This window comes from Aulonocara sp. 'chitande type north' Nkhata Bay, linkage group LG2 (genome assembly GCF_057382095.1).
Source record: "Aulonocara sp. 'chitande type north' Nkhata Bay isolate Kocher_YH1m ecotype deep benthic linkage group LG2, A_spYH_male_GT1.1, whole genome shotgun sequence".
Classification (NCBI taxonomy): Eukaryota; Metazoa; Chordata; class Actinopteri; order Cichliformes; family Cichlidae; genus Aulonocara; species Aulonocara sp. 'chitande type north' Nkhata Bay.
In genome coordinates, this window is record NC_141345.1 from 35,916,313 (window position 1) to 35,943,764 (window position 27,452).

Below are 27,452 nucleotides of genomic sequence, written 5' to 3' on the forward strand. Positions count from 1 at the left end.
CCGTTGTTAAATCTTATCGCAAATACTTTAAAGTATTCACATATATCCATTTGGAGAATTCCTGTATAAAAGGTTTAATTTAGAGTCCGACTCTTGTGTTTTCTGTTCTTCTGATGCAGAAACATTAGAGCATCTATTTTTCAAATGTCAGTATGTTAATGCTCTTTGGTTTGAAATACACTGTTGGGTTTCACTCTTTCCAATATACCTTCTTTCACATCTAAGGATGTTCTTTACTTTATGGACAATCTGGATTCTAAAATCTCAGATGTTGTCAATTTTGTAATAGTGTTATGTAAGTATTTTATTCATGCATGTAAGTGGAAAAAATACCCCTCCTCTGTTTACCGTCTTCTTGAATTACTTTTGTCATTATTTTAAGTCACTTAGGCTTCTTTCTAATATAAATAAAAAACTGCTGTACTATACTGTAAAATCACAAAGTACTTGCTATTCTGAATATTCCTGCCTGTGTCAAAAGGCCTATGTTCCTTATTATTATACCCTAGATATTTTTATTTTCTCCCTTTAAAGTTAAAATGACTTGCTTCATCAACATTATAATATAAATTGTTTCAATACTGGTCTGTTTCCTTGACTTGTCGATAATTTCTTTCAATAAAGGTTAAAAAAAAACAGATGGAAGAGCTTCCTGTCCCACAATGCACAGCGGTATCCGGGCTTAATAAATTGACACGAGACGCGTGGTCTGCCTCTCAGTCAGCAGGAAGATGTGGTGCGGAAGGAGGAAAATTCATTATGGTGAGGTCTGCTCAGTAAAGGCCCGTGCGGTGCGTCGACAAGGAAAAGGACTAAAGCGAGTGTAATTTATCCATGCGACAAATTTGTGTTAAAACGGGACTCGAAAGTTTTGTGAGTGCGCAGAGCGGGTGTAGTGCAATGGCAGTCCGCGTTTACTTGTGGGCTCTTGATGGGAGACAGCATCAAAAAATATGTGCAACAACCAGTCTGTGGGCTACTCCTGTGCAGGAGCAACGTTAAGCTGGGCAGACACTGCGATTTTTGGCCCATTTTGAGCCGATCTTTCAGTCGTGCGAGCGTTTTGGCGATCGGCCCGATTTTGGCCTTCATAGTGCGTCGTGTAGTTTACGCGGGGTAACGAGAAGCGATTAACACCTCACGACCAGCTCGCGATCATCAATCGCTTGGTCCCGACCGTCGTGAGGGTGTCACCGCAGCTTCTCACACTGCGCACGCGCAAACACATAAACGTCGGTGAAAAAGCAGCACGGCAGTGCAGCGTGTGATCTGGACACAAGCGATGGAGGCACAACTTGTAGAACTTTGGAAAGCTCATCCGAGCCTTTTCCATGTGGCCTCACAAAATTATCACGACACAACAACCGTGACAATAGTTGGCTCTACATGCTGCTCAATCACAGCTGCCTGATCATGTTTTTCATTAGCAATTTAGAAAGGTTGATTGTGTGTCTGTGTGAGTGAAAGACCGAGAGCGAGCGACAGAATTTCTGTTTTAACCTTCATTTTATGGACGCACAGTTTGACGCCACTGGAAAAAATCACAGTGTCTGCCCAACATACAGAGAGATGAAGTACCGTGTGTGAAACAACGACGGATGTCTGCTGTTACCACTCAGTGCTTCTCATGCCGGACCTTTTTAACTGGTTTCGCGCTTCTTTTCCCCAGTGGGTTCAGATGGACAGGCTGCAGTGGACACTTCTGCGGCACCGCCATGTTGTTACTATGGAACGGACACAACAGGCAGTGACTTCAGTTGGTAAGTCTTTTAGATTTAAAGTATTACGGTGAGAAATCTGCTTTTGGGAATAAAACATTTCCAAGAAAAACTGATAAATTAGAAAATGCTTTATTGGCTATTAAACAAGCCAGTCAATTTAAAAAAATGTGTGGGGCATGTCTATTCAAGACAGTCTTTTCCCCTTTGCCTAATTAATTCTGTTTATAGCTTTTATAGTACTGAGTGACATGGGCAAGGAAAATGCCAATTAAAGTGTTTAAACCAGATAAACTTTCCATTTTTTGTAATGAGATTTTTTTGGGGGGATTCCCTTTGCAACTACATATTTCTCCATTGTTCTCACAGATATGCTGCCACATAAGTCTGCTAGCAGAAGTAACTGTGACAACATAAGAATAAACTGGCACGTTTGTGCTCCCTGACTTCAGTTTAGAAAATGGGGCTTGATGTGAATGTGGTTTGTGCCATTGCATTAGTTTTCACTTTAAAGTGGATCCCTTCTCAGATGATATGATTTGTCTTGAGTCTGAGGATGCAGACAAATTAAAAGCTCCTTAAATGTGAACACCTACAAATTGTCATCTTGAAGACTATCCTGATGTTGCACTGGTTTCTCTTGCAGACATGCTGGCACCCAGTGTTAAACAGACATGAAGGCTGAGTGTTGGCAGTGGAGTAGAACTACACACTGCTTGCCTTTAGGCGTAAAGGTAAGTTAAATTCAGTTTATAGACGTGTTCTGCATTGAACTATTTAGCAGTCTTGTCATGTTCACATCTTTGTCATTCCTGGTGTAATTTCAGACTGATGTTAAGCTAGATTTGCTTCAGACTCTTAGCTAGTGTAGTTAACAGGGACCAACTGATGCCACAGACTCACAACATTACAGCAGCTAGATGTTGCTGCTTACTCAGATTTTACTCCATCCAAAGTGGCATGAGTTTCCGATGGGGATGCACTGATCAGTCATTTGTGGGAGGAGAACATCCAGACTGACACTGGCTGGAAATTCTCGGACAATTCAAATCAGTTTCTTGGTGGGTGGTGTGTGGTAAATCTAAAGTTATTACACTGAGACTGACACTGGCCTGGCGCTGAGCAAAAGGCTGTTGTGAATAGATGAGATAATAGTGGTTGTGGTTGTGTTGCAGGCAGAGGATCTGTGGTACTGATATCTACAGACTGAAGGTGGGTCTCACTGACAACTTTTACTTGTATTTAAGTTTTTGCCCTGTATGCACTGATTAGTGAATAATAACACATTATGCTGCAAGGAGCTCATGCTGACTGACTGCAGGTATGTGTGATGTACATGAAGGATGTGGAGAAATGGTGTGAACCCAATCTTGTACTGCTCTGACAGAGACTGGCTCATCTCTGCTGGAGAATCTTAGTATTGGGAGAGAAAGTCAGGACTTGGCACAGGTTTAAGTAAAAACAATTTACCAGAACCTGACTGAAGGCCTGAAACATGCTGCTGGGAATAGTTCAGTTACCTTCACTGTGCAGATTGAATAATAATAGTAATACGTGTGCTTTGGTTTTGTGTCGACAGGGATCCTGACAGGCAGTTTTGGATGACTTGGGGATGCAACTGCTATCTTGGCTACATCGACCAGTTTCGGCAAATGTCATGTCAGGATGTGGAGTCCTGTCTGCATACCTCAACCTCACAGGGGCTCTAGATTTCAAGACGAGGGTTTTTATTTTATATTTTTTTTCTCTAATCCCTCATTTGAAGGTTTAAAACCAGATCTATCAAAATGTTTGCCTTTTAATGTCTGTTAATCTAAGCAGCAGCATCAATAGGTGATATTGGACACACATTTACACTGGAGTACAGCAAGTGTACATTTTGAGTTGGATAATTCTGAGGTTATCTTGCAACTGAGCTCAATGATTAAGCGATGCAAGCTTCCCATGTGGTGTTTTGAAGAGAACAGATGGCTGTAAATTCTGGTTGGAAAAATGAAGCTAATGCTGAAATCCCTTAAACCAACGTTCTGTCTGAAAGCCACCAAATGTCTATTGCTCGGTTTGCAGATTATGAGAACGGCTTTCTAGTAAACTCTTTACTGCTAAGTTTATGGCATCACTCATTTGGGGTTATAACAACAACAGCAAGATGATGTGGTGCTGAAGTCTGACTATACAATGGTACAAGCATTAATGTACACGAGGCTAAATAACAGACAAATGCATGATTGTTCCTGTCGTTGTGGCTGAACATTAGTCATCTGTCTGTTTCATTGGCCTAGATGTGATGGAATCCTCTTTATTTGAGAAATGTACTTAAACCTTTTTGTCACTACTTCCTGTGTTTTCAAGCTACCTCTTTCAAAGGTGAATAAACTGAACAGTGAATGTGTCATTGCTTTAATAAATGCCTAAATGGAACAAGACATTTGATGTTTGTGATGAATTTATATTTGAAGGTTCCTGAATACTGCAGTTGTGGGGAGGAGAAAAACAAACTCTGGCACAACTGTGTTCACATAAAACCAACTGGACTACATGCTGGCAAAGGCAGAACTCTGATTAAATCAAACATAATTATCTGTATAGCATTATAGTAGTGATCATAACTTTTTTAAAAGCTTTTTTTAATGTAGTTTGAATTTAAAACCTTCATATCTACACCCACATTTTGAAACCAATGTAGCTACACTACTTTGGGTTAAAATTAAGATTGGCGGCTGCTGCAAGCAGGTTTGTTAGTGATAATCTACACTGACTATTTAATGCATGTATTTGAGCTTGTTCCACATGGTAACTGTTGTCACTGTTGCCGGTTATTAAAAGTTTGATTTAGTGGTGTGACTGGAGCAACAGCCTTCCTGATCTGAACCCAAATGCTGTTTGGTTATTGGACTTCTGTGCAAATCAGTTTGTATCAAATTGAACGGCATGTTCAAACATGTCCCTAAGTGCATGTGGCACCAGATATGCAGGGTTTTGTTTTTGTTTTTTATACACTTATAAAGTGAAGAGAGGAGCTGAGCTGTCTATTGAACATTTGGTTTTGTGTCCATAACTAAAAGGTCCAGCTTTTATGAATAGAGAACTAATTATTTTTCACTCACTGTTTTTTATACTCAAATCTAATAATAACTAGTGATTAAATGATTAATCTTTGGCTCTCTTCTAGTGTGTTGTTTGTCTTGTCTTTCTGGCTGCCCGTCCGTGAGCCTGGTTCTGTCGGAGCTTTCTTCTTGTTAAAAGCGAGTTTTTACTTCCCGTTTGCTCAAAGAGGTTGTTGTTGTAGGGTTACCTTACAGTCCAATGCCTTAAAGTGACTGTTGTGAGTTCACACCATATAAATAAATGTAAATTGAATTAACAGTGTTAGATTTCCAAACCAACTTCATTCTGAGCCAAAGACTAGAAAATATGGTGAAGCAAATCTTCCCTTTGGCTTCACCTGCAGGAGTGCCGAGGTAGGTCTCCCTGCAGGGTTGGTGTTTCCTTCGTCGGGAGCAGCGCTGGGCTGTTTAGATCACGGACAAACAGGATCCCACATTCTTGATCTTTAGTTCACAAACACTTGTTGTAATGACTAACTGCTCCTGACATGTTGGAGATGTCTGCTCTTTATACAGTAAAGTTACAGCAGGATACAAATAACATCAGGCTGATCCTGCCACGATTTGTTCCCCCGATTCAAACAAACAGGATCCCACAGCTGTTTATGTTTTTAAACCCATTTTGCACAGAGAGACATTTGTTTTAAAAATGTATTGACAGCAATGTTGAATATTATTACACAGGGAAAATAATCATCACACCGTGACGCCTCTGCCTTTGTAAATAGAAGGACAGTAACTGGGTGTTTATGTAAGCGTGTAAAACCTGAAGATAGAGACAAAATACTGTTAATCTGCCATTCTGCAATTCCTCTCATGTAAGCAATAACGTGGCTCACAGCTGACGTGAAAAAAGGCACATACCTTTGACGTTGTGTGACGAACTCTGTATTCCTCGTCCACACGTAAACGCAAAAAATGAGTTTTAAATAATCTCAGTTTTGTGTGTGATTCGAAACACGTGGACGAAACAGCTGCGTTTTCAAAAATACCCGTGTAGGTGCGGACGTAGCGTAAAAGAGTTAGTAGTTTATTTTCTTACTACCTGCAGGTTACTTGTATTTGCTTAATTGTTTAGTAAATGTTTGAGGTGAGAAATAAACCGCAATTGAGCAAAATATGGGCGTGCGTGCGCGCGCGCGCGCGAGCGGTTTGGAAACCACTGATCTATATCATCACTATCGAGGATGATTTAAATAAATGTTTTAATGAAACGCGTAGATAATGAATATAAATAAACCAATGGACATTGAGAAATCAATCAGTCAGCACATATATTCGAACATAACGCTTAGTGTTGCTATTCTGGAGTAGAAAGAAAATTAGAGCAACAATGCAAGCGGGGAAAGGGGCAGCTGTTCTAGAGCTTTTTGTCAGCAATATTTCAGTTTTGCTCAAAAAAGATTTGTATAGCTTTATGAAATGGACTATAACGAAATAAACGTTTTATATTAGGTAACAAAATAAAACAAAACAAATAAAAACGGGCGGGGACGGGTAGGTGGACAGAATCGGGCGGAGGAAGGTCTGAAGACGGAGGCGGAGTTTTGAGGTTCTTTGGGGTTTTTTTTTGACGCCGAGTAACTTTCTCTGAGAGGAGCGTTGAAAGTGCCAAAGGAGAAGGTGGAAGGTAAAGGTAAGCTGCTGTCACCGTTTATTCGTGTAAACCAAATAACAGCTTCCGCTGTGCAGAGTCCGGCCAGCGCTGTTCTCAGTAGTAAAATGCTTACTTGGCAAAAGTAAAAGGGATGGACGTGCCTATCACGAGTTTCAGCCTCCTGCCAACGTCTGAGACGCATAAACAGAAAAATCTAGCAGACCTAAAGCGACAAAGCTGCGCTCAGTGCTGCAGAATCTCGTAGTCGGAAATTTTACGCTCACTTTCTGACTTCTTGTACTTTTAAGTGCTACACCAGTATAGTTAAAACGCCTGTAAAATGACCATTTGCGTTAGAGTAAGGCTAGAAAATTCCGTGTTCTGCTGCGCATCTTCCATCACATCACAGATCAACGCATATGAAAAATGAAGTGTGTTAGTAGTAGTGAAATTAAAATTAACTTTGCGGAACTGTTTGTAGTGAATTTAAGATGTAAGATGTACTATTATTAGCTCTGCAGTTAATGAAGAATGTCTGGGGTTTGGTGCTTCTGTCACTTGATTATCGTAGAAGAACAGAGCACCCATAGCTGGTTCATAATTAGCCTGTAGAGCTCTGGGCTCAACAGCCCTTCTGTCTTGATATCATGACATTTTGATAGGATGGATTTTCATGATAACCAAACCAGTCTTATGACTTTTCCTTCCAGATCTATTGAGTGGGGTGTGGGATAGATAAGCAGGCTCCTCAGCTTCCTTTGTATGCTATACCAAAAAGTTGGTTTGTCAGTAGCATGTTGCAAATATTAAAAAAGGAGAAGTAAACTGGGATTGACTAACATGGAGAAATCTGTAGAGAAGGTATACAGCATTTTGAACATATGCCATTTTTGGTCATAAGTGGAACCTGCAACATTGCTCAACTTTATGAACTACAGCTTGCAAAATGTCGGTTTATGGCTCCACACTTCATGGCTTTAAAGTGAAATGCACACTTCTCTCCAAGGTGCGCTGAAGTGGGACGTGGTCCTCTCTCTTCATCCCTCAACCTGCCATCATGTCTCGGTACCTGAAGCATTTCACTGCTGTGGGGGACCAGCATGTGGTCCATAGCGACGAGGAAGAACTGCATGTTTCCAGTGAGGAGTTGAGTCCGGCTACGGCACAGCTTCCAGTTACGTTAACATTTAGGGATTCATTCAAGAGGCTCTACAGCTCAGAACGTTTCCAGGTATGTCGCTGTAGTCTTTTCAGAAAATGTACCAAAGAAACTGTTGTCTGAGCCTTCCAGTCTGCCAAAGCTACTAAGCTATTACAATGACAGAGAAATATGAGGGTGGGCAAACGATTCCAGGAAAAGTCCATAAAAATAAAAAAATGTAAATTTGGTTGAGCTTCTGTTCGGGATCATCATCTCAGTCATGTCTGGACAGCTTTTAAAGCGGCTGCTGTTGTTTTGGAGATTTAGAGTAACAGAAGTCAGGCGTCTGACCACGCCTCCATACACGCTCCTTATGGTTCTCATCTGTATAGGTTCCCCCAGTCTACAAACTGTTCATTCTCGTTTACGTGCCTTTATCGAAGTTTTGTTCTGACCAGTGGGGTGGCTTTAGCTCAGGAGGTAGAGCAGGTCATCTTCTAATCAGAAGCTTGGTGGTTTGATCCCACAGTTACGGGTAACAAGTGTTTCAGAGGATTCCTCATCATTTTTTGAATATTGACTGGATTATGCCATAGAACAGTGAAACACAGGTATTCAATGGGCTATGCAGAATTAGCGTCCTTTTAACTGTACCAGTTTATAACCCAGCTATTGTTCCATATTTTTCCTCAAAGTGCAGCAAAAGACAAGAAAGTTTAAAGCAAGAGGACCTTATTTTCTGCACAATGTCAGATATTAGATTTAGTTCAACTACAACTGGTTTTGAGCTCAAGTACCTTCCACCACAGTTTTTTTCTTTTACTTTGAAAACTAATAGAAGCTGACATCATAACTGTCTCTGCTTGCAGGTGTTGGTTGTGTGTTTGGTAATCCTGGATGCCTTCTTTGTCTTGGCTGAGTTGCTTATAGATCTGGCTGTCATCAAGCTCGAGCATGGCCACATTGCTCCAGAGGCAAGCAACTTTTCTTCACAGTCTAAGAGACATCCCATGGGTATTACTGAGATTTTACTACACTGTTATGTGTTTTTCAGGTTTTTCACTACCTGAGCTTGGCTGTTCTCACCTTCTTCATGTTGGAGCTGGCTGGGAAGATGTTTGCATACCGCTTGGAATTCTTCCTGCACAAATTCGAGGTGTTTGATGGTTTTGTGGTGACAGTGTCTTTCATCTTGGACATTGTCTTCATCTTCCATGAGGACGCTTTTGATGGGATAGGTCTTCTGATCCTGCTCCGACTCTGGAGGGTAGCCAGGATTATCAACGGTCAGTGCCACTCTGCAGTGTTCACAGGAAATGGATGAAATGATAAACCAACGGTCATGGCTCTGATTATTTAATCAGCTCATCAATGATGCAACAGCATCACATGTCTCTGAGTTCCTCTTGCCTCCTCTCTTTTATGATCGTCTTCATTTACATTCACATTTTGATTGTCTGCTATGTACATTCATGTTCAAATTGCTAAAAGAATACATTTTTATCTTGCTGCAAAGCAGATTGGGAATGTAAAATACATTAGACGTCACTATTCAGAAAGCACAATGGTGGCCCACTAAAAGATTTTTTTCACATTGTTGTATTTGCAGGTTTTGTTTTTTGGTTTTATATGAGATCAAAATGACTGATGTTAAGTTCCAGATGTCATGATTAGCAGGGCAAAGTTTAAAATGCTGACCATTTTTTATTTTGTTGTAGGAATCCTAGTGTCAGTGAAGACCCGTGCAGACCAGAAGGTTCACAAGCTGAAGGAAAGCTATGACCACCTGGTTCAAAGAGTCACTGAGCTACAGGAGCGCAGTGATAAACTGGTGATGTCAAATATTCATGAAGATTACTGCTGGCAGGCTTGGACTACTTATGTCTTGTGAGATGCTTAGTGTGTCAGGAATCTTTCACCCCTGCACAGAGATTACAGATTACTGCCTGGTTACCGAAAAGTCAGTTTCTTTTCTGGGACCTCATTCTCTAGAGAACGAGGTCCCAGTGACACACTTCCTGACCATAAAAATACTGGTGTCATTCCTCAGCCTCCTAGTAGATGCACCTATGGTATAAATTCAAAAATCCTCAGATTTTCAGAAAAACTGACCTCTGACCTTGATTGGTTAATGTCACTGGGCTACACGCTTGTCTGAGAGTTTTAGTAGATGCCCTCGTGCTACTTAGCCTCATTCTTGTGTTCACAAAATCTGACCTTGACCTTGAGGACGAGGTCACTCAGGTTCTTAGTAGAGATGTCACCTCATTCACTGCTTCAGGATTCAACTTCGAGAGTTTTCCAGAAGTGTGGCAAAGTCAGAAAAGCTTCATACTTTAGATTCACTCCTTCTGGTGTGAGGACAGAGAGGTGACTCTTTTAGTAACATTATTAGGGAGCTAAAGTGAACCGATATGAGTCAAACTCATAACGAAAGCAAACGTTGACCTTTTCTTTTTTTAAAGCTTTGTTTAGTTCTAGTCACTCTTTCATTCTGTTTTTTAATGTTAACGAGCTCACAGTTACAGTAGGATAACATTATCCTTAGTTAGCTTGCCGCTTAAAACAAATGAAAACACCAAGTTCCCAAATGGACAGTCCCAGTGGGGGAACTCTTTAGGCCTGGAATTCCACAAAAACTGCAGTAATGATGGCAGATCGCTCACAACACACTCAGTCCTGCTTTGGATTTCAGGCAGTAGAAGGCAGAACTGTAATGCTGCTGACTGAGTGATGAATACAGTTACTGATAAGATCTCCATGCACATTAAGTCAGTATCAGAATCCTCATTGGCATTGTAGCAGTAAAACAGCTAAGACGATACAGACACTCAATAAAATTAAAATTAGTAAAAAACATATAAATTATATACACAGTATATATTCAAATGCATCTATAAACTAAACCAGTACTGTTGTCTGGTATTTCCTTTCTTGTTGAGGAAGTGGTGACTGTTATTCTGTGCACGGGGAATATCAGATATATTTATTATAACTTATTTTACTTTTTGTCTGTTTTGTAAATTTCACAGCAGTAATACAGAAAGGTGTCTGTTATTTAGCAATTTAGGCTTTACTCCTTCATATTGTTACTCAGAAGGCTTAAGTATGTGGCACGAAGGCCTACAGTGAGTAACAAGGTGATTCTTGTCTGTGTTTGCAGGCACAAGAGAACGACAACCTGAAAGCCCTCCTCAAGAAGCACGGCATAGACGTCTAGCTCAACAAGCTCACTGCTGCAGAGCTACTTGTACCCACATGCTGCAGAACATTTAATGGTTTAGTACTAACTGCACTGAGATTTAATGTCATCATTATTGTGGTGATGGAGACAAATTAAGGGACTGCACTTGCATCATGAATTTCCAGTATATACATGTTAGTGATTTTCATGCCATAAAGCCTAAAGCACCTGTAAATAAGTGAAAGGCAGAACGATAACTTGTACATAAAACTACATCTTAATGTGATTTTGGAGTTCTGTATGACCTGTTAGAACAAATTTAAACCATTGATTTCAAGAACTGAGAAACGAATGTGAAACCATGTATTAAATTTTATTATAAAAAAGGGAAAACTCAGATGTACATTATTCACACAATACACAGTTGCAGACTGATGGTCCAATAACAGTACTAGTGATGACCACACACTGTACCAGTGTTTATGGGGAAGCTTAAATAAGTGAAAGCTGCAGTTGGATCAAACAAAAGGGAAGAAGAAGTCAAAGGGCAGTTTGGCATTGATGGTAGGTGTGGCCCTGTAACCAGGAAGAGCAGCAGCAGATACTGGGATGAAGGCCACTGAGCTTCTGATTGGAAGGACACTGCTGCCTCTGGACAACAGGGTCTGTATGAGAATACACACAGTACAAATGATTCTCTCTGCTTGCAGTTTTCTGCTATCAATGCTCCGACAGAAATGATGTCTTACCAAACTGCTGGTGTTGCTCTGAATTACTTCTTTGATGCTCACAATCTGTGCTTGAGGATTCACGAAGGATCCGTAATTGGTCCATTTAATTTCTAAGTGCAGTGACAATGGGATGCTGCAACTTGGAGCTTCCTGCAAGTCAGAAACATGACAGTGAATTCACTTCTGTTTAAGACCTCAGACCTCAATTTAGATCATCTGACTCATCACTCAGTGCAATGACAGTGATCATCGTAAGATACTGTGCCCCTTGTTTGACCTCACTCACTGTGGGATTGAAGTTGGTCTTGATCTGCACCCAGTCCAGGAGATTGTCCAGGCGGGAGTTTCCAAAGGAAGCCACATAATAAGGATAGTTAAATCCTCTCAAAATTCCTAGAAGCTCTTGCGAGACAATAGTGCAATTTACACCATCTTCCAACCTGCAGGATCGAAAAACGTTGCCATCAGAAATTTTAAAGAAAAAACAGCGTTTGTTACATTAAGTGTGATGAATAAAATGTGAGGATGATGTGCCTTAACAGGCAGCCAGACACAGAGTCGTGACCAAAGAGGACAGGTGAGCGCTGATGTGGACCCTGCAGACAGTCCTGGTCCTCAGTGCTGAGGAGCAGAGACAGAGTGTCTCTGAGGTCAATGCTTCTGACAATCCCAGTGGAGAGGAATGTTATGGACAAATCCTGGTTCTTAGAGAACATCAAAACATTACACATCTTTCATCAACCACTGAAATTCAGTTTAATTTATAGAGCTTCAGTTTACAACAACAATTGTCTCTGTGTTTCACACGGCTAAGGAGCCAGCAACAGTACACGATCAGATGATGCCCTACGGGCAGCCTCGGTGATAGCGGGAAGGAAGAACCCTCTTTTAACAGAAAGTTCCAACAAGGACTTCCGGTGTCATGGTGGCGAGAGTAGCAGCATAAACAGGAGCTCCTGCATCGATAGCTAAAATAATCCGCAATTCAAGAATATAATTCATTAAAAGCGACTTCCCCTTTAAGAATAATGAGCGGAGATAAAAATAAGAAGGGACGAGCCCCAGGCCGAAGCTTAGAAACGCGACTTGAGAGTAAGACATATGAAACACGCTCCGAGCAAGAGGGCGAGAAGATGGCGGCGGAGGCCGCAACATCAGCGCTAGGCCCCCTCAGACAAGTGGTGAGTGAAGTAGTGGCGGAGGGCATGCAAGACCTTAAGGCAGAGATGAAGAAGGAGCTATCGCTCGTGAGAACAAGTTTGAAAGAGGACATGAAAGCCCAAATGAGCGAGTTAACACACGAGATAAATCAACAGGTTACCGCCGCCACAAGCAGGATCGAGGAGGTGGGGAAACGTCTGGAAGAAATGGAAAGAAACATGGTAGGGAAGGAGAAATGGGACATTGGAGTGAGGGATGCCATTGTTCAGCTGCTGGATAACCAGAGGCAGCTCCAAGAGAAGGTTACGGATTTGGAGGGGCGCTCACGCCGTAATAACATACGGATATATGGCATCCCTGAGAACATAGAAGGCACCTCCATGCTAAGGTATGTGGAAAGCATGATGATATCGGAGTTGGGGGACGGTGTGGACTTGGGCAGCGAGAAGAGCCTAGGGATAGAGAGAGCTCACCGGGCGCTGGGAGTGCAGCCGCCGCCGGGGGCGCCCCCTCGATCAACGGTGGTGCGCTTCTTAAAGTTCAATATTAAAGAACAAATCCTACGCGCTGCATGGAAGAAGCCTGTATATATAAAGGAGAAACGGATTTTCTTTGATCACGACTATGCCGAAAACATACAAATGAAGAGAAAAGAGTATGGCCCGGTTAAAAAAGTACTTAAAGAAAACGCCATCCGGTTCCAGACCCCGCTTGCTAAAATGCGGGTTCATTTTGACTCGGGAATGGTCCTATACAATAACGCGGAGGAAGCTGCGGCGGATCTAAGAAGACGCGGATACACGGTGGGACCGGTGGCCACAAGAAAGCCCAAAGGCGTTACGGCGGAGATGATCAGCGGTATCCTACCGACGAGCGTGGTTGGGCCGCGACGCGCCGGGAATACAGCTGATCTACGCGGGAGCGTACGGGAAAAGCTGAAGGTTTTCCAGCGCACGGAGGACGTCGGTACGGAGGAGTAACACCTGCGCCCCACCCGCCCCGTTTCGCTGTTAAGATGATCATAAGACCAACGGAACAACAGGTGCGCCGGGCTGCTGATCAATACAGGGGGATATATGGTTGGATGGCCTCCTCCCCTGGCCGTGATGGAATATGGCACGTCGATATCCCTTTGATCATAGAGTGGTGAGGGGCCGATGCAGGTGACTCACGTGTTTTTTGTTTTTGTTTTTTAGTTTCCCTTTTTCTTTTAAAATAGGAAACGAGAGGGGCCCCACACTGTGGCATTTCCCCCAGACTGAGAGGAGAGAAAAAACCTCTCTTATGGAAGACCTGGTTTATTTGGTTAAGACAAGTTCTGTCTTTGTTCATGTGTGTTTATTATGTGTTCTGAGGGCTGGGAGTATTGGCATGTTGGTGCAGGAAAATAAGTTGGAAATATATAGAACATATGCAGTATTATAAGGTATTGTCTTTGAATGTAAATGGTATAAAGAATCCCATTAAGAGGAGTAAGATAGTTTCAAAGCTAAAAAGGGAAAAAATTGATATTGCATTTCTACAAGAAACGCATCTCTCAAAGGAAGAACATGAGAAGTGGAAGAGAATGGGATTCAAAAATATCTATTATGCCTCACATAGATCTGGCAAAAAAAGAGGAGTGGCCATTCTGATACCGAACAAGGTTGGTTTTGAGTTTACTGGAGAACATAAAGATAAAGAGGGAAGATTTGTGTTGGTGAAAGGGAAGATGGAACAGGAAGACGTCACGCTGTGTAATATATATGCACCCCCTGGTAGTAGTACAGGGTTCTTTAAGGAGATATTCAGTCTTATCGCCGCAGAAAGTGTTGGTACATGTATATGTGCAGGAGATTTTAATTTACTTCTCCATCCAAAATGGGATACAACTAGCCGAGACCGGAGGGGAACTAAATTAGAGAAACAAGTAAAAACAATGTTGTCTGAGTTGGGGCTTATAGATATATGGAGATATTTACACAAACATGAACGCAAATTTACATTTTATTCAGCGAGACATGATATGTACTCGAGGATTGATTATTTCTTTACTTTTAGTAAAGATCTCCACAGAGTGAAGGATTGTATAATAGGACAAAGAGATTTATCTGATCATTCGGGACTAACTATGAAGATTGGGTTTAAAGCTAGCCCCAAAAACACCTTATGGAGGCTTAACACAGGTCTGTTAAATAATGACTTGTTTAAAAGAGAAATGGGACAGGAGTTAAAAACATATTTAGAACTCAATGACAATGGAACAGTTAATCCTACGATTTTATGGGATGCGGCTAAGGCATACCTTAGGGGTAAAATTATTGCAAAATGTGCAGTCCTAAAGAAGGTCAGAGCAAAAAAGCTGTCAGATTTGCAGGAAAATTTAGGAAAATTGGAACAATTGCACACTGTTACAAGGTGCCCCCAGGTATTGGAGCAGATGAGGCTGGTTAAACAAGAGATCCACAAAATTTTAAGTGAGGAAATTGAAAAAAAATTAAAATATAATAGACAACGGTGGTATGAGGCAGGACCCAAAGCTGCTAGGCTATTATCATGGAGACTCAGGAGGCAACAACAGGAGAACACTATTCATAAAGTTCGAAATTTAAGAACAAATAAGATAACTAATAAACTTGAAGAAATTCAGAGAGCATTTGAAGAATATTACACTGAGCTATACACACAACCGGACAAAGCAGATGAGCATAAGATTCAGAATTTCTTATCCAGCCTAGATCTACCGTTTATAGGTAAGCAGCAGAATGAAAAACTCGTCAGAGAAATATCAGCAGAAGAGATTAACATTGGGATCTCAAAACTCAAGACTTTTAAAGCCCCAGGATGTGATGGATTTCCACCAGAGTGGTATAGGCAGATGAGGGAACCCTTAATCCCGCTACTAAAGGCCTCTTTTAATTACTCTCTGAGTGGGGGGGCGCTCCCACCATCGTGGCGGGAGGCGTATATCTCTGTCATACCAAAAGCAGGGAAGGATAAAACTGACCCCAGAGGTTATAGACCTATTAGCGTGTTAAATATAGACTATAAACTATTTGCCGCGATTTTGGCTAGGAGGCTGAGTACATTGATGCCCACGCTGATAGAGGAGGATCAAACAGGCTTCATAGGTAACAGACAAACACACGATAATATCAGAAGGGCCATTCATATTATTGACCGGATACTTAAAGGGAAAACTGGAACAGTTCTCATTGGGCTTGATGCGGAAAAGGCATACGATACAGTCGGGTGGGAATTTCTGTTTCATGTGTTGAAGAGATTTGGGCTATGTGACAGGTTTATTCAGTGTATAAGAATGATTTATTTGTCTCCAACGGCGAGGATCAAAGTTAATGGAAGCCTCTCAAATCGGATAACGCTACGACGTGGCTGCAGGCAGGGCTGCCCGTTGAGCCCATTGCTCTTTAACCTTTTCATTGAGCCGTTGGCTCAATGTATCAGGGAAGATACGCGATTGGAGGGGGTTACAACGGGGAATGTGGAAAATAAAATTTGCTTGTATGCGGACGATGTGCTGGTAGCGCTAGGAAACCCGGAAGAGGGAATTCCTCTGCTTATGGAAATACTGGAAGAATATGGCAGACTGTCTGGTTATAGACTGAACATTCAAAAAACTCAAATCTTGGCATTCTCCTTTAACCCCTCAAGACAATTGGTAGCAAGATATAGATTCGGATGGCATCAATCTCAAATGGAGTATTTGGGGATCCTGCTGACAAAAGACCCTGCATTGTTATATGAAGTTAATTATAATCGGGTGAACAAGAAGATATATGAAGATCTGGAGAGGTGGGGCCTGCTCCCCCTCGATCTGGGCAGCAGAGTTAGAGCGATAAAGATAAATATCCTCCCAAAGCTGCTATATTTGTTTGCAGCACTTCCAGTTGAGGTTCCAGCAAAACAATTTAGGGAATGGGATATGCATTGCTCAAGATTCATATGGGGAAATAAAAGGCCGAGAGTGAAATATGCAACAATGCAGCTGCCTGGTGAGCGGGGGGGCATGGCTCTACCGTGCTTTGAGGATTACTATCTGGCAGCCCAGATCAGACCTCTAGTGTGCTGGTGTAACTCTAAGTTTGAGGCAAAATGGAAGCACATTGAGCTTTCCTTGATGGATTTCCCAATACAGTCTGTTCTGGGGTCTCTTGAGAGTTTGCCACAGGCATATCAGATGCAAAATTTATGTGTAAGTTTTTCCCTGAAAAAATGGGCAGATGTGATTAAAATTTTTGGTCTTAATAGGGAAATAGGGTTGCTGGGATGGCCAGCGTATCTCCCACGCTTCCTTCCAGCATTGTTAGACCATAAATTCAGGGAGTGGTCCAGGCATGGAATCACTGCGATCTGTAAGATAGTTAAGCATGGGGAGCTGATCAAATTTGAGGACATGTGTCAGATTTACGAGATCGGCAGGGAAGATTTTTATCGTTACCTGCAGGTTCGGAGCTTCTTCCGGAAGGAAATTAGAATGCTTGACGCAGATGCTAGTGGGGTGATCCAAATATTTATGGATGCTTATGGTGAGAACATTATAAGAGGTACTATAGGCAAGATATACAGAAGTTTTACAGCCATGAAAAAGACCTCAACAAGATATGTCAGTCATCGATGGGAAAAAGAAGCAGGTATAACTATCTCAGAGGAAGATTGGTTGCGGATGTGGAAGAATGTGTTGTCTACCACAAATTCTTTAACATGGCGAGATTTTGGATGGAAGAATTTAATTAGATTCTTCATCACACCAAAGCAGAAATCCAAAATAAGTGGTTCAGGCGCTTCATGCTGGAGGGAGTGCGGGGAGGTCGCTGCAGGTTGCTTCCATGTCTTCTGGTCATGCCCTAAACTGAAGACCTTTTGGGAGGAGATTAAACAAATGGTGATGGATGTGCTGGAAGTAATACTGGACTTCTCCTTTAGTACCATGTACCTTGGGAATATCCCTGAGGATATAAATAACAGAGACTTATACTTACTGAAAATAATTATGGTTGCATGCAAAAAGGCAATTACTAGGTGTTGGTTACAGACAAGCCCCCCCACGCGGAAGCTGGTCATAGACATTATTAACGCAATTCATCATATGGAACTGATTACCCTCTCACTGCGGCTACAGAAGGAGAAAGGAGAGAGACTTTGGGAACGATGGGATCATTATGTCAAGAGGCTAGAAACTGATACCTCTGTGATGCAGAGGGACAGCTGCGAATTTGTTTGAATGGAACATGCACCTGTGTAATATGTAATATGTGTAAGTAAAACAAGGCGTTGTGTATTTTGGAATATGCGAACATATGTGACTGTGTTGGTTCCCCCTGCCCTCTTTAGTTCTGTATGTAAAATAAGATGAAAATCAATAAAGAGAAAGTATTAAAAAAAAAGAAAGTTCCAACAAAATCATACTCTGCCACGGCTAGTTAGGGGTTGATAGTAAAGAGCATGGAGAGACCATGGACGCTGAACAAATTTTTAAAAAGAAAGACACAGGAGAGAGAAAACAAAAGTTATGACATGCAGTAGTGGCACATAAACGCCTGGGAAATGATGGAGAACTGTCCTGGGAAAGTTTTCAACTAGCACGTGCCTATATTTTGTATCTCTCTTTATCTTAAAAGTAGAGAAAGTGTCTGTCTCCTGAACCTAAACGGAGCTAAAAGCTCTTCCTTTAGAAACTCTGAACCACAAGCCAGTCTGAAATCTGGCAGCAAATTTTCATACTTAAAATTTTCCCATTAATATTTCAAAAAATTGATTTTTACTTATAGTTTTAATCTTTTATTATAAAACTTTTTTTAACCAAAAAATTGTAATCTTATTTATTTGTTTTTACGCTAACAGAAATGGGCTTGCAGTAGTACAACAATGAGGGAAATCTGTCCTTTATCCAGGTAAAGGATATTCGGCTGTTCTTGTTCCAGACACAAGCGGCAGGCCGACCACATAACCTGGATTTCCGCTGTAGTGGACATTCACGTCCCCCCCATCTGCCTGTTTAGGAGACACAAAACACAGAGCGTTACTCAGATTTAGTGAATGGTCAAGGAGTAACATGTTTTCCTAAATTACTAAACACTTCTTGCAGTCTTTCTCAGAAGGAAGAAATGTAGAGCAATTAAAACGAACAAATCTGTGAAACCAACAAATCCCCTCATTCTAACAGCACCTGATTTGATCTCTACCAGTGAATTGCTGTGGAAGTACACAACACAGAGACAGAAGACAAGCTGGCAATCATAGTTTTGAAGTCAAAGTAATACAACTACAAGCTGTGTTGAACCTGTTCTGCTTCCCTTATTTACTGTCACGTACAGTGGTGAATGTTCACATTAAAATGCTCAAAGTTTCAGATAATTAGGATATGTACAGGTAAACTCAAACATCCCACTTTTATCCTTAACATCATCACCTCGTGTCCACAATTCTGGCAAAGCAGCCTCACCCACACGCTACTTAAATAAGGATATTTTAGCCAGCTTTTGTGAGGGGCTAAAACATTTGTGACAGATTGTTCCAAAAAAATAAACCATTACACATACATAGGTTTGTTTGAATATACTACCTGGATGTACGTGACCTGAAACTCCTGTTCCAAATGCAGCACAGCTTCAGTTACAAATCCAAGCACCACAGACACCGTTGCATTTTCTATCTTACCCTGTGGGTTGTACTTTATCACATAGAGAACCTGAGGAGACATAATTTTCTAATTACACACTTTCAATTAACTTATTTTTGCATATAACTTTTAAATAGGGAGAAGTGTTGGGGTGGTTAACAAATAAAGACTTAGTATTGCTTAGATTGCTTCATTTAGATGTAAGGGAATGGCACCAGACATGGAAATACAATTAGGTGCACGTCACTGGAAAAGCATAAGATGTTTCCCTTTTGGAAAGTTGATTGTGTTTGAATTGCCTCAATGTACTTTCACGTCCCACCTCCAAAGATAACTGACAACACAGGCATGTCTGGGTGCCTATGTCCAGACTTTTGCATCTCTCTGAAATGACTGCGTGCCTGTGTGTTTGTGTGGAGTAAATGGCCTGTATTTGTATAGCGCTTTATTTAGTCCCTAAGGACCCCAAAGCGCTTTACACAACCAGTCATCCACCCGTTCACACACACTTTCACACACTGGTGATGGCAGCTACGTTGTAGCCACAGCCGCCCTGGGGCGCACTGACAGAGGCTGGCTACACGGACTCGTGATCATCATCATCCAGAAAAGAGAAAACAGGAAGAGGATATTTCTGACTATTGCACACAATTTTAAACCAGAGTGTAATGTGGTCACATCTGTAGACTTTACTTTTCAGAAAAAAAATCTCCTGTGTTTGTGGAGAGCACAGCAAAGACGTCAACACAGATAGGTGTGATATTTTCCACAGCTGGATGACTCAGTGGAACTACAGGTCTAATTAAAAAAACTAACTAAATGTCACGAATTAACAACATTACAGGATGTTTCACTGTATAATATATTTATGCTATATTTATTATACTATGTTATGTAACTCAGTCAACATTGTATGCTAATGGATGTCAAATATGTGTGTCAACCATTTCTTCATGCTGGAAGTGAGAAATAAACTCCAGTGTGTGTGACCCACCTTCAGCACCACATTACCACAGAGGGTGGGGTTGATGAGAACAGGACTGATGTTTCCTCCACCTGTGACCTTCAGCTCAGTCTGAGTGTGATCTGCAGACTGTAGGATGACTGAAGACACCACCACAGGAACAACCTCCAGCAACAGCAGGGACTCATATCAGTCTTCATTTAACTGTGTTTCTGAACTTCTGACACATTAAAACTACTGCACTACAATACACAATGCGCCAGCGGCTGTCTAACATGATGACAGTTTTAAACAGCACAGCATGCTGCAAATACTACTCAGTAAATAGTCATCTAAAACACAATGGGTTCTGAATGTTAATGTGAAAATAAGTGATTGCTAGTTGCTCTTTGGGAACTGAGCAGAAAGTTGTGCCACTGTTCCTGTTACTGCATTGCAGCACTTAACCTCAAGTTTGTTTGTGCGTGTTGTGCAATTTACAACATGTAGCAACATCAAAGGAGACACAATCAGGAGAAGCTGTCTGTGTCTTACTAAATGTCCTGGTCCACCTAAAGGTGTTTGGCATGGGAAGATTCTGAACATAGATTTTATCACCTGGTTATTTTATGCATTACAAACCACCATGAGTTTATCTGAGCCAGGTTTTATATTAATATTACTGAGTTGGTGCATTAAAGGATTTTAGTGGGCATCAAAACCAAATTTAGGGGTGTACAGTCATGGTTAAAATAAATAAACTTTACATATTATACCGTATTGATTATGTATTTAACAAAAATGAAGACATTTTGCTCGTCCAGAGGATTAAGCTGATTGTTAACACGATGATAAGGAGAAAAAAATCATTCTGGGACGTGTTATGAAGGCCATTGCAAAACAATCGAAAATTGAAATATTTGTCACAGGAGGAAACATTCAAGATACTTTCCAATTTTCCCAGAACTGGATGCCCCAGCAAATTCACCGCAAGGTCAGAACCTGCAATGCTCACAGAAATTCAAGAGCTACAGTGTTATGAAAAAAATTGTTACATTTATTATTTGTCACATGTTTCAGATCATGGAATTCATCTTATATTGTATTTACCTAATTTTAAACTTGATAAAGTTTTTTATAATGTCAATCTGTAGTCTTAGAAGTTGCATAGGGTATATTTTATACCATGACTGTAGCTTTAATGGAAACAGCGGGAAATTAGGTGCAATGGTAGTGTCAAAAAGTACAAAGGAATATAAATCTTCACATCACAGAGAATCTTTCTACAGCTAAAAACGACTTTGTTTGCTTAATCAACTAATCTTGCAAATACATATGTACACAAACACAAATGTTTAAAACTCAGAGCCACTGACACAAGCAATTAAAGATACGTGAATGCGTCATTAATCTGTGTTGTATTATGTCAGCTCAAACAACCATTGTGAAATCTACTTGCTTGCCATGTAATGACTCATATGGAAAAGAAATAGTAAAAACTTACATGATTTACTCATGAAAGTGGCCACTTTCTTATTACTTTCATATATTTTTTTAGTAAGTATCCAAAACATACAAGTTTCATTATATGATTTTTCAGGGGATCATATATGTGTTTTCACTCTTGTATGCTTTTCATACAAGTTTCACACAAGACAGATACAAACTTTATAAGATTTATATCTTTTCCATATGGGAATTCTGTGTGTATCTCTTTTTTTTTCCGTTGCTTCAATTTAATAAAAATATCTTTGAGAAAATTATTACAAATTCACAAAGCTAATGTATACAGGTCGTCTGTTTTGTCAGATTAACTGTTTATAACATCTACACTGTTTTTAATGAACACATTTAAGAGTCTGTGACCTCGTCTTGTTAACTTGGATTTTTTTTAATTTATCAGTTAACTGATAATTAGTTAGTATGTTTAACTCTGATAAACATACTAACTGTTTCTGAGTTAAACAAATAGAGAAAGGTCAGGATACTTACTGCTGCATCTGTGCTCATATCCTGTCAAGCACAAAACATTTCACTTTAAACCTTTTAATTAATGATCTATATTTAAACTATATATAGTTAAGGAACACAAAACAGGTGTGCATGCTGTTCATTAGTTGCAATTCAAATTCAATGACATTATAATTCCTGGGCATAAAGTGAACTTCACTTCAACAATACACTGTATTAAAGAGTGGATTTTTAAGAGCCAACCAGTGTGTAGCTCAGTAAATGTGAGACTCACACTAAACAGCTGGGTGTCAGTGTAGCTATCCATGCTGAGGGCTGGCAGATGGCCGCAGTCCTGATCCAGGACCACGCGACGGGAGCACCGACTGCTTTGATCCTTCAGGAAAGCTGCAAATCAAACCAGGAAAGCTAAAACAACCTCATTCATACTGATGAAAAAGCCTCTCATCCTTTTCATAAAGCTTTACAGGATGTCAACAAAGGAACTGCTGTTCAATAAGAAAGTGACAGTAAATATGCAAACTCTGGGCACAAGTAAAGACCGACACTTTTTTAAGGAGACTGGGATGAGAAAGAGAATGGCTACATAGTGTAGTGGTTAACACATTCATTTTTCTGCCAGAGACACAAATCCCATTTGAGGTTGCATCTCTGCCAAAGAGCTACCCACTGTGGTGACGCCTTTTGACAAGGGAGCGGTTAAATATCACAAAGCTCCAAAAAATGAAAGTAACACGTTTTAAGCAGATTATGGCATCTAGTCAATTAAACCAGATGGGATACTGATCTGTTCAGTTAAGGAGCAGAGAGCTGCTGCTGAAATTACAGGTGCACTTAAAGACAACAATGAGACAAACAGGTGTGGGTTTTTTATGTGGAGGCCTCTGGCAGCTTTTCCCTCCTCATGTTTTGTGACTGGGCTGGACCTTGCAGAGGTTGCCCAAGTAGTCCAGCTCCACAGGACGGTATGTCAATATGAGCCATTACCAGAAGGTTTTTATGTCTCCGGCGGCCTGGGGACCCAACGTCCTCTAGTGGATCTGCACTCACTGCCATGTATCCTGACTGGGAGTTGCCATAGAATACCAGAATTGGCAGGTCTACCACTGGTGCCCAGTGCTTTACACACAGTAGAACAGGTTTATGCTGGGCACATGTGATAGATATGAAAGAAGCTTTGGAGAACATTATACTGCCTGTAACATCGTTCAGCACGACTGGTTTGGTGGTGGGTCAGTGATGGTCTGCATAGGCACATCAATGGATTGATGCACAGACCTCTACAGACGAGGCAAGGGCGTCCTGATTGTAGAGAAAGATTTAATCCAGGATGAAATCTTTGGCCCCACTGTCACACCCTATGCTGATACAGTAAGTCCTGTTTTTTACTTCATGTTTCAGTCCATCCCATACGGCCAGGTTTTACCTCAGACTGTGCAGGAGCTCAGTGAGGCCCATAAGATCTGGAAGGAGATCCCCTAGGACACCAACCACTGTTTCATTACAAGCACGCCCCGACGTTGTCAGGCATGCATAAAAACACATGCGGGCGATGCCAGCTTCTGAGTAATATTCTTAAATGCTGCAATGAAATTTTTGCCACATTACTTTTTCACTTTGATTTTTGGGTTGTCTTTGAATTCTCTAGGTTGATAATATTGCATCAATGACATGGCCTCATTTCATTCTTTACACTTGGTCAGTCAACATCAGTACAGATATTGTACTTTTGGTCTCCCCAACATTTAAAAGGAGCAACTTTTTATTTTAAAGGCAAACAGCCTCCATTTCCAGTTTGCATTACCTGCTTCAGTTTCACTACCACATGGGGAGTAGTTTGCAAATTGCAAATGTTTACAACATTAAAGGACTCTGGATAGGATTGAGTGACATCAAGTGGTGAGTTTACAGGCTGCAGAAAAAACAAATTCCCCCTCTCTTTACAAGTGTCCAGGTAAATCTACAGCGGTCAGTGGAAACACCGCTACTCATAGTTAAAAGTGATGATGTCATAATAATGAATACATTTTACTTTCTATAATTTACAAGTACAAAGGCATTACCTGCAGGACTGTTATCCACACAATCAGCAGTGACACCGGGAGCTGGCAGTTGCAAGATCTCTCTCTGTTCAGCCGCCCCTGCCGTCACGATCACATCCCCATACTGAAAAGCCAAAGCATCAGCAGAGAATGAACAGACAGGAAAATGGCAAGTTCAGACTCACCTATGAAGGAGTGCACTGAGTGTTCTTACTGAGTTTCTTTGAAAACAAGTTCCTCACAGGTTGTGGACTAAACATACCTTCATATGTTAAAGTACTCATGGACTATCTAAGAATAAAAAAGTCACTGACTGATTCGATGTGGACAAACGTACACTTACTGATACTACATGAGCTATAAGCAGTGACTCCTTTCAAACAGAGGCTCACCTGGTATCCGCCCGAGGTCTGGAGGTTTACAGAGGACGCCTGGTTAACTTTCTCTAAACCGAAAATATAGCTGGTGAATTGTTTAAAGAGCGACACAAAGTTGCTGTCAGTTGGCAGAGCGGGAGAGGGATATGACAGTCCATCAACTCCTGCAGAAAAAAAGAAACCAGCTCAGATAGTCATTAAGGAAGCTATTATACATAATATTGTAAATAACACACTGTTAAATTTGCCTTTTTTAACTTTACCAAACTTATGTGCAAATGGTTTCTTGAAGCGTTTACTCTAACACTCCATAAAAGCCCATTTGCTGACTTACGGTTTTGTGACTCGATGCAGAAGATGTCGTAGTTGGTCTCCTTCTGAACAGATGATTGCAGCTCTGAATAACCGTCTGCTGCTCTCCTTAAAGAATACAATGCCACATCATGGCTGCACATCTGCTTGCTGCCACTGCAAAGTGATGAAAGACAAAGAAGGAGCTTATTGCTATGGACATGCAGACAAATGCAGATGTTTTGCTGAATTGTTTGCTCTACTGGGAAACATTTTTATGGATTTCATCTTTTAGCAAGAGAAGACCAAGTGTTGCCATTTGTTTACTGTTGCTTTGATCAGGTCAGTGCAGTGTGCATGAACATTTCCACAGTCAGCTGTCCATCAGTAGGACAACAAGCATACAAACCGCTGAATGTTTTCACTCAGTAATAACATTTCTTAAAAGTCTTAAACTGTTAGGTTGATGGTCAGTTTGGGGGATTAATGGTTCTTCTATAAGTCACATTTATGAGTTTTTCTGTAGCTGAAGTTAACCCTCACTAACAAACAGTTGTTTTAATTGAGTGGTTTTTTAGTCCTATTAAAGGAAGTGCATTAGGCTATGGAAAGGAAGCAGGGCTAAAATTGGATGTGTTTGGACTATTTAATATTTGAGGGCATGTGTGCATGTAAACTGTTTTTTACAATTTGGCCAAAGCAGCCAACATTTTCCTCAGTGAACTCAGGTGGAGTGATGTTTTTCTAGCATGGACGACAGCAACACACACGATCAAAGCCACCACAAAGCCAATAAGCGTCCTTTATTAAACCACTTGTTTAACAAGCTGAAACTTAAAGAAATGCTTACTTTGCTCCTGTTTGCACCAACCACTGTTTTTAAATATAAAATACAGCAATACCACACACTGGCACATAAAAACATTCTAACAAAATCTATTTATTATACCGCACAGAGCCAAGAGGAGAAAAATCTATTCTTGTGAACTGACACTGCAGCCCATTAGTAGAAAAAGAGAAGATTTTCAGCTGGACTTCTACATACCTCACAGTGGGATAAGAGCAACTGGTGAACAGAGGCACATCCCCACTACACACTCTGTCACAACAGCAGTTGATGTCACATACATCCATCTGCTCATCGCAGGGACATAACCTGTCAGCTGACACACACACAAACACACACAGGTCAGATAGTTCATATTTTCTAGATGACGAACAGTCTTGATGCATTCAGTACATTACAAATGGTACAAATATAAAACGGCAGTTGTGTGTACAACTAGGTTTAATGTTCAAGCCATTAATAAACACAAGAGGCAACATATTAGGAAAACTTTTAAGCATAATGTAGTTCATTTTGTCCACACCCTATCTGATCAAATTTTAATTCATGCTAAACACATAAATAAAAATAAATAAAACTGATATCACAGGAGAGGATCGGGAACGAGCTTCAACTGGAGCTCTTACTCTGACTAACTGTGAACAACTGGGACTTGGCTTCTGACAAGTTCAATAATTATTTAGAAAATATGTACTAAATGCAGAGAGGTTAAAGGATCCCTGTAAAGGAGGGTAAAACGTTTTGGGAAGAGGTAACATGTCAGAATATTATTTCAAAATAAATTTAACTACTTTGGAGTTCAGAATGGATCTTATTGAAAATAAAGAAACACAAAAAAGTAATGTCAGAGCAGTCGTATTATTCATACACAGGTCTGTGTGTCAGCGCATGTGCACGCTCTCCTTAAACGAAGAGTCTGTAATTAATGAGCATCCCAGGTTTTTATCTATCCGAATGAAAAACATAAAATACCACAAGGTCAGATCAAACGCCACGTTAAAATATCTTCATTTAACATTTTCCTTACTACCTCCGAGAGAACAGATATCCTAGCCACAGTTGTACAATGGGTACAATGGGTATGGGTTTAATTTGAATGTGTCCACATCTCTGAAAGTAGCTGGCAAACTGAATTACCTAAAAGCTATTTTGGTGGACAAAGAAAAACAGTGAACATGTGCTAAAAACGGGGGGACTGGGGTAGAAACTGGGGTTAAATCACAGCGACAGGTTACCACTGGTGAGAGGAGTGGGTAGGTGCCCGGAGACTGGCAGGGGCACGGCCGGTAGGTTCGGCATCTCGGTGCTGTAGCTCGGAGCTGTGGTCGTGCTCTCGGACGCTGGAGGCTGTGTACGCGGATAACTCTCAGTAACATTATAAATAAGATTGTAGGCATCAAAAGCCGTCGTATTAAAGTCGCTCTCTGTTGTGTTTACAGTAACGACAGTAAGCATGAGAAATAAATAGAAGAACTCTGGATCGCACTTGACTACAGTTGTGACCGCCATGGATATTTACTCGTTGCTATGGTTCTTCTTCTTCTGTTGCTGCTGCTTCTTCTTCTATGGCCCTTAATGGCGGGTGGCAAACCAATTGTAAGTAATTTACCGCCACCTAGTGGGTACTGTACGGGTTTCCGCCCGCATTACCGCCACCTTTCATCGGTGTACAGATCTGCCAAATGTTTGGTTGAATTGATGGTGGAATTATCAACGTTTGACA

At 40.9% G+C, this 27,452-nt stretch overlaps 2 protein-coding genes and 1 long non-coding RNA gene across 3 annotated transcripts; 2 read left to right on the top strand and 1 right to left on the bottom strand.

Annotated features, from left to right (window-relative positions):
- Nucleotides 1–659: 659 nt before the first annotated feature.
- On the top strand, nt 660–4,142 carry LOC147338334 (uncharacterized). Its single transcript, XR_015124622.1, has 5 exons — nt 660–762; nt 1,670–1,760; nt 2,365–2,452; nt 2,894–2,930; nt 3,298–4,142. It is a non-coding gene; the product is annotated as an uncharacterized LOC147338334 (long non-coding RNA).
- Nucleotides 4,143–6,326: 2,184 nt separating this feature from the next.
- hvcn1 (hydrogen voltage-gated channel 1) lies at nt 6,327–11,118 on the top strand. The gene is made up of 6 exons (XM_086261034.1): nt 6,327–6,461; nt 7,429–7,653; nt 8,433–8,537; nt 8,618–8,849; nt 9,282–9,394; nt 10,727–11,118. The coding sequence occupies exons 2-6, from the start codon at nt 7,480–7,482 to the stop codon at nt 10,781–10,783; spliced, it is 681 nt and encodes a 226-aa protein (XP_086117160.1). The 5' UTR covers nt 6,327–6,461; nt 7,429–7,479; the 3' UTR covers nt 10,784–11,118.
- Nucleotides 11,102–27,272, bottom strand: tctn1 (tectonic family member 1). The gene is made up of 14 exons (XM_086261020.1): nt 26,965–27,272; nt 25,928–26,045; nt 24,926–25,059; nt 24,607–24,755; nt 24,236–24,338; nt 22,447–22,559; nt 22,194–22,214; nt 20,253–20,387; nt 19,202–19,327; nt 18,542–18,630; nt 12,013–12,150; nt 11,765–11,918; nt 11,497–11,628; nt 11,102–11,412 (listed from the first exon to the last, which is right to left on the bottom strand). The coding sequence occupies exons 1-14, from the start codon at nt 27,236–27,238 to the stop codon at nt 11,266–11,268; spliced, it is 1,833 nt and encodes a 610-aa protein (XP_086117146.1). The 5' UTR covers nt 27,239–27,272; the 3' UTR covers nt 11,102–11,265.
- Between the last annotated feature and the right edge of the window lie 180 nt (nt 27,273–27,452).

Bases quoted from the DNA above. Each gene is read 5' to 3' on its own strand.
- tctn1 (XM_086261020.1), bottom strand. From the start codon at position 27,238: ATGGCGGTCACAACTGTAGTCAAGTGCGATCCAGAGTTCTTCTATTTA. The intron at 26,046-26,964 runs GTAACCTGTCGC...TGTGTGTGTCAG, and splicing joins ACCCACTCCTCTCACCAGTG to CTGACAGGTTATGTCCCTGC. The intron at 20,388-22,193 runs GTAAGTATCCTG...CTGTTGCTGGAG, and splicing joins ATATGAGCACAGATGCAGCA to GTTGTTCCTGTGGTGGTGTC.
- hvcn1 (XM_086261034.1), top strand. From the start codon at position 7,480: ATGTCTCGGTACCTGAAGCATTTCACTGCTGTGGGGGACCAGCATGTG. The intron at 7,654-8,432 runs GTATGTCGCTGT...CTCTGCTTGCAG, and splicing joins ACAGCTCAGAACGTTTCCAG to GTGTTGGTTGTGTGTTTGGT. The intron at 8,850-9,281 runs GTCAGTGCCACT...ATTTTGTTGTAG, and splicing joins GGTAGCCAGGATTATCAACG to GAATCCTAGTGTCAGTGAAG.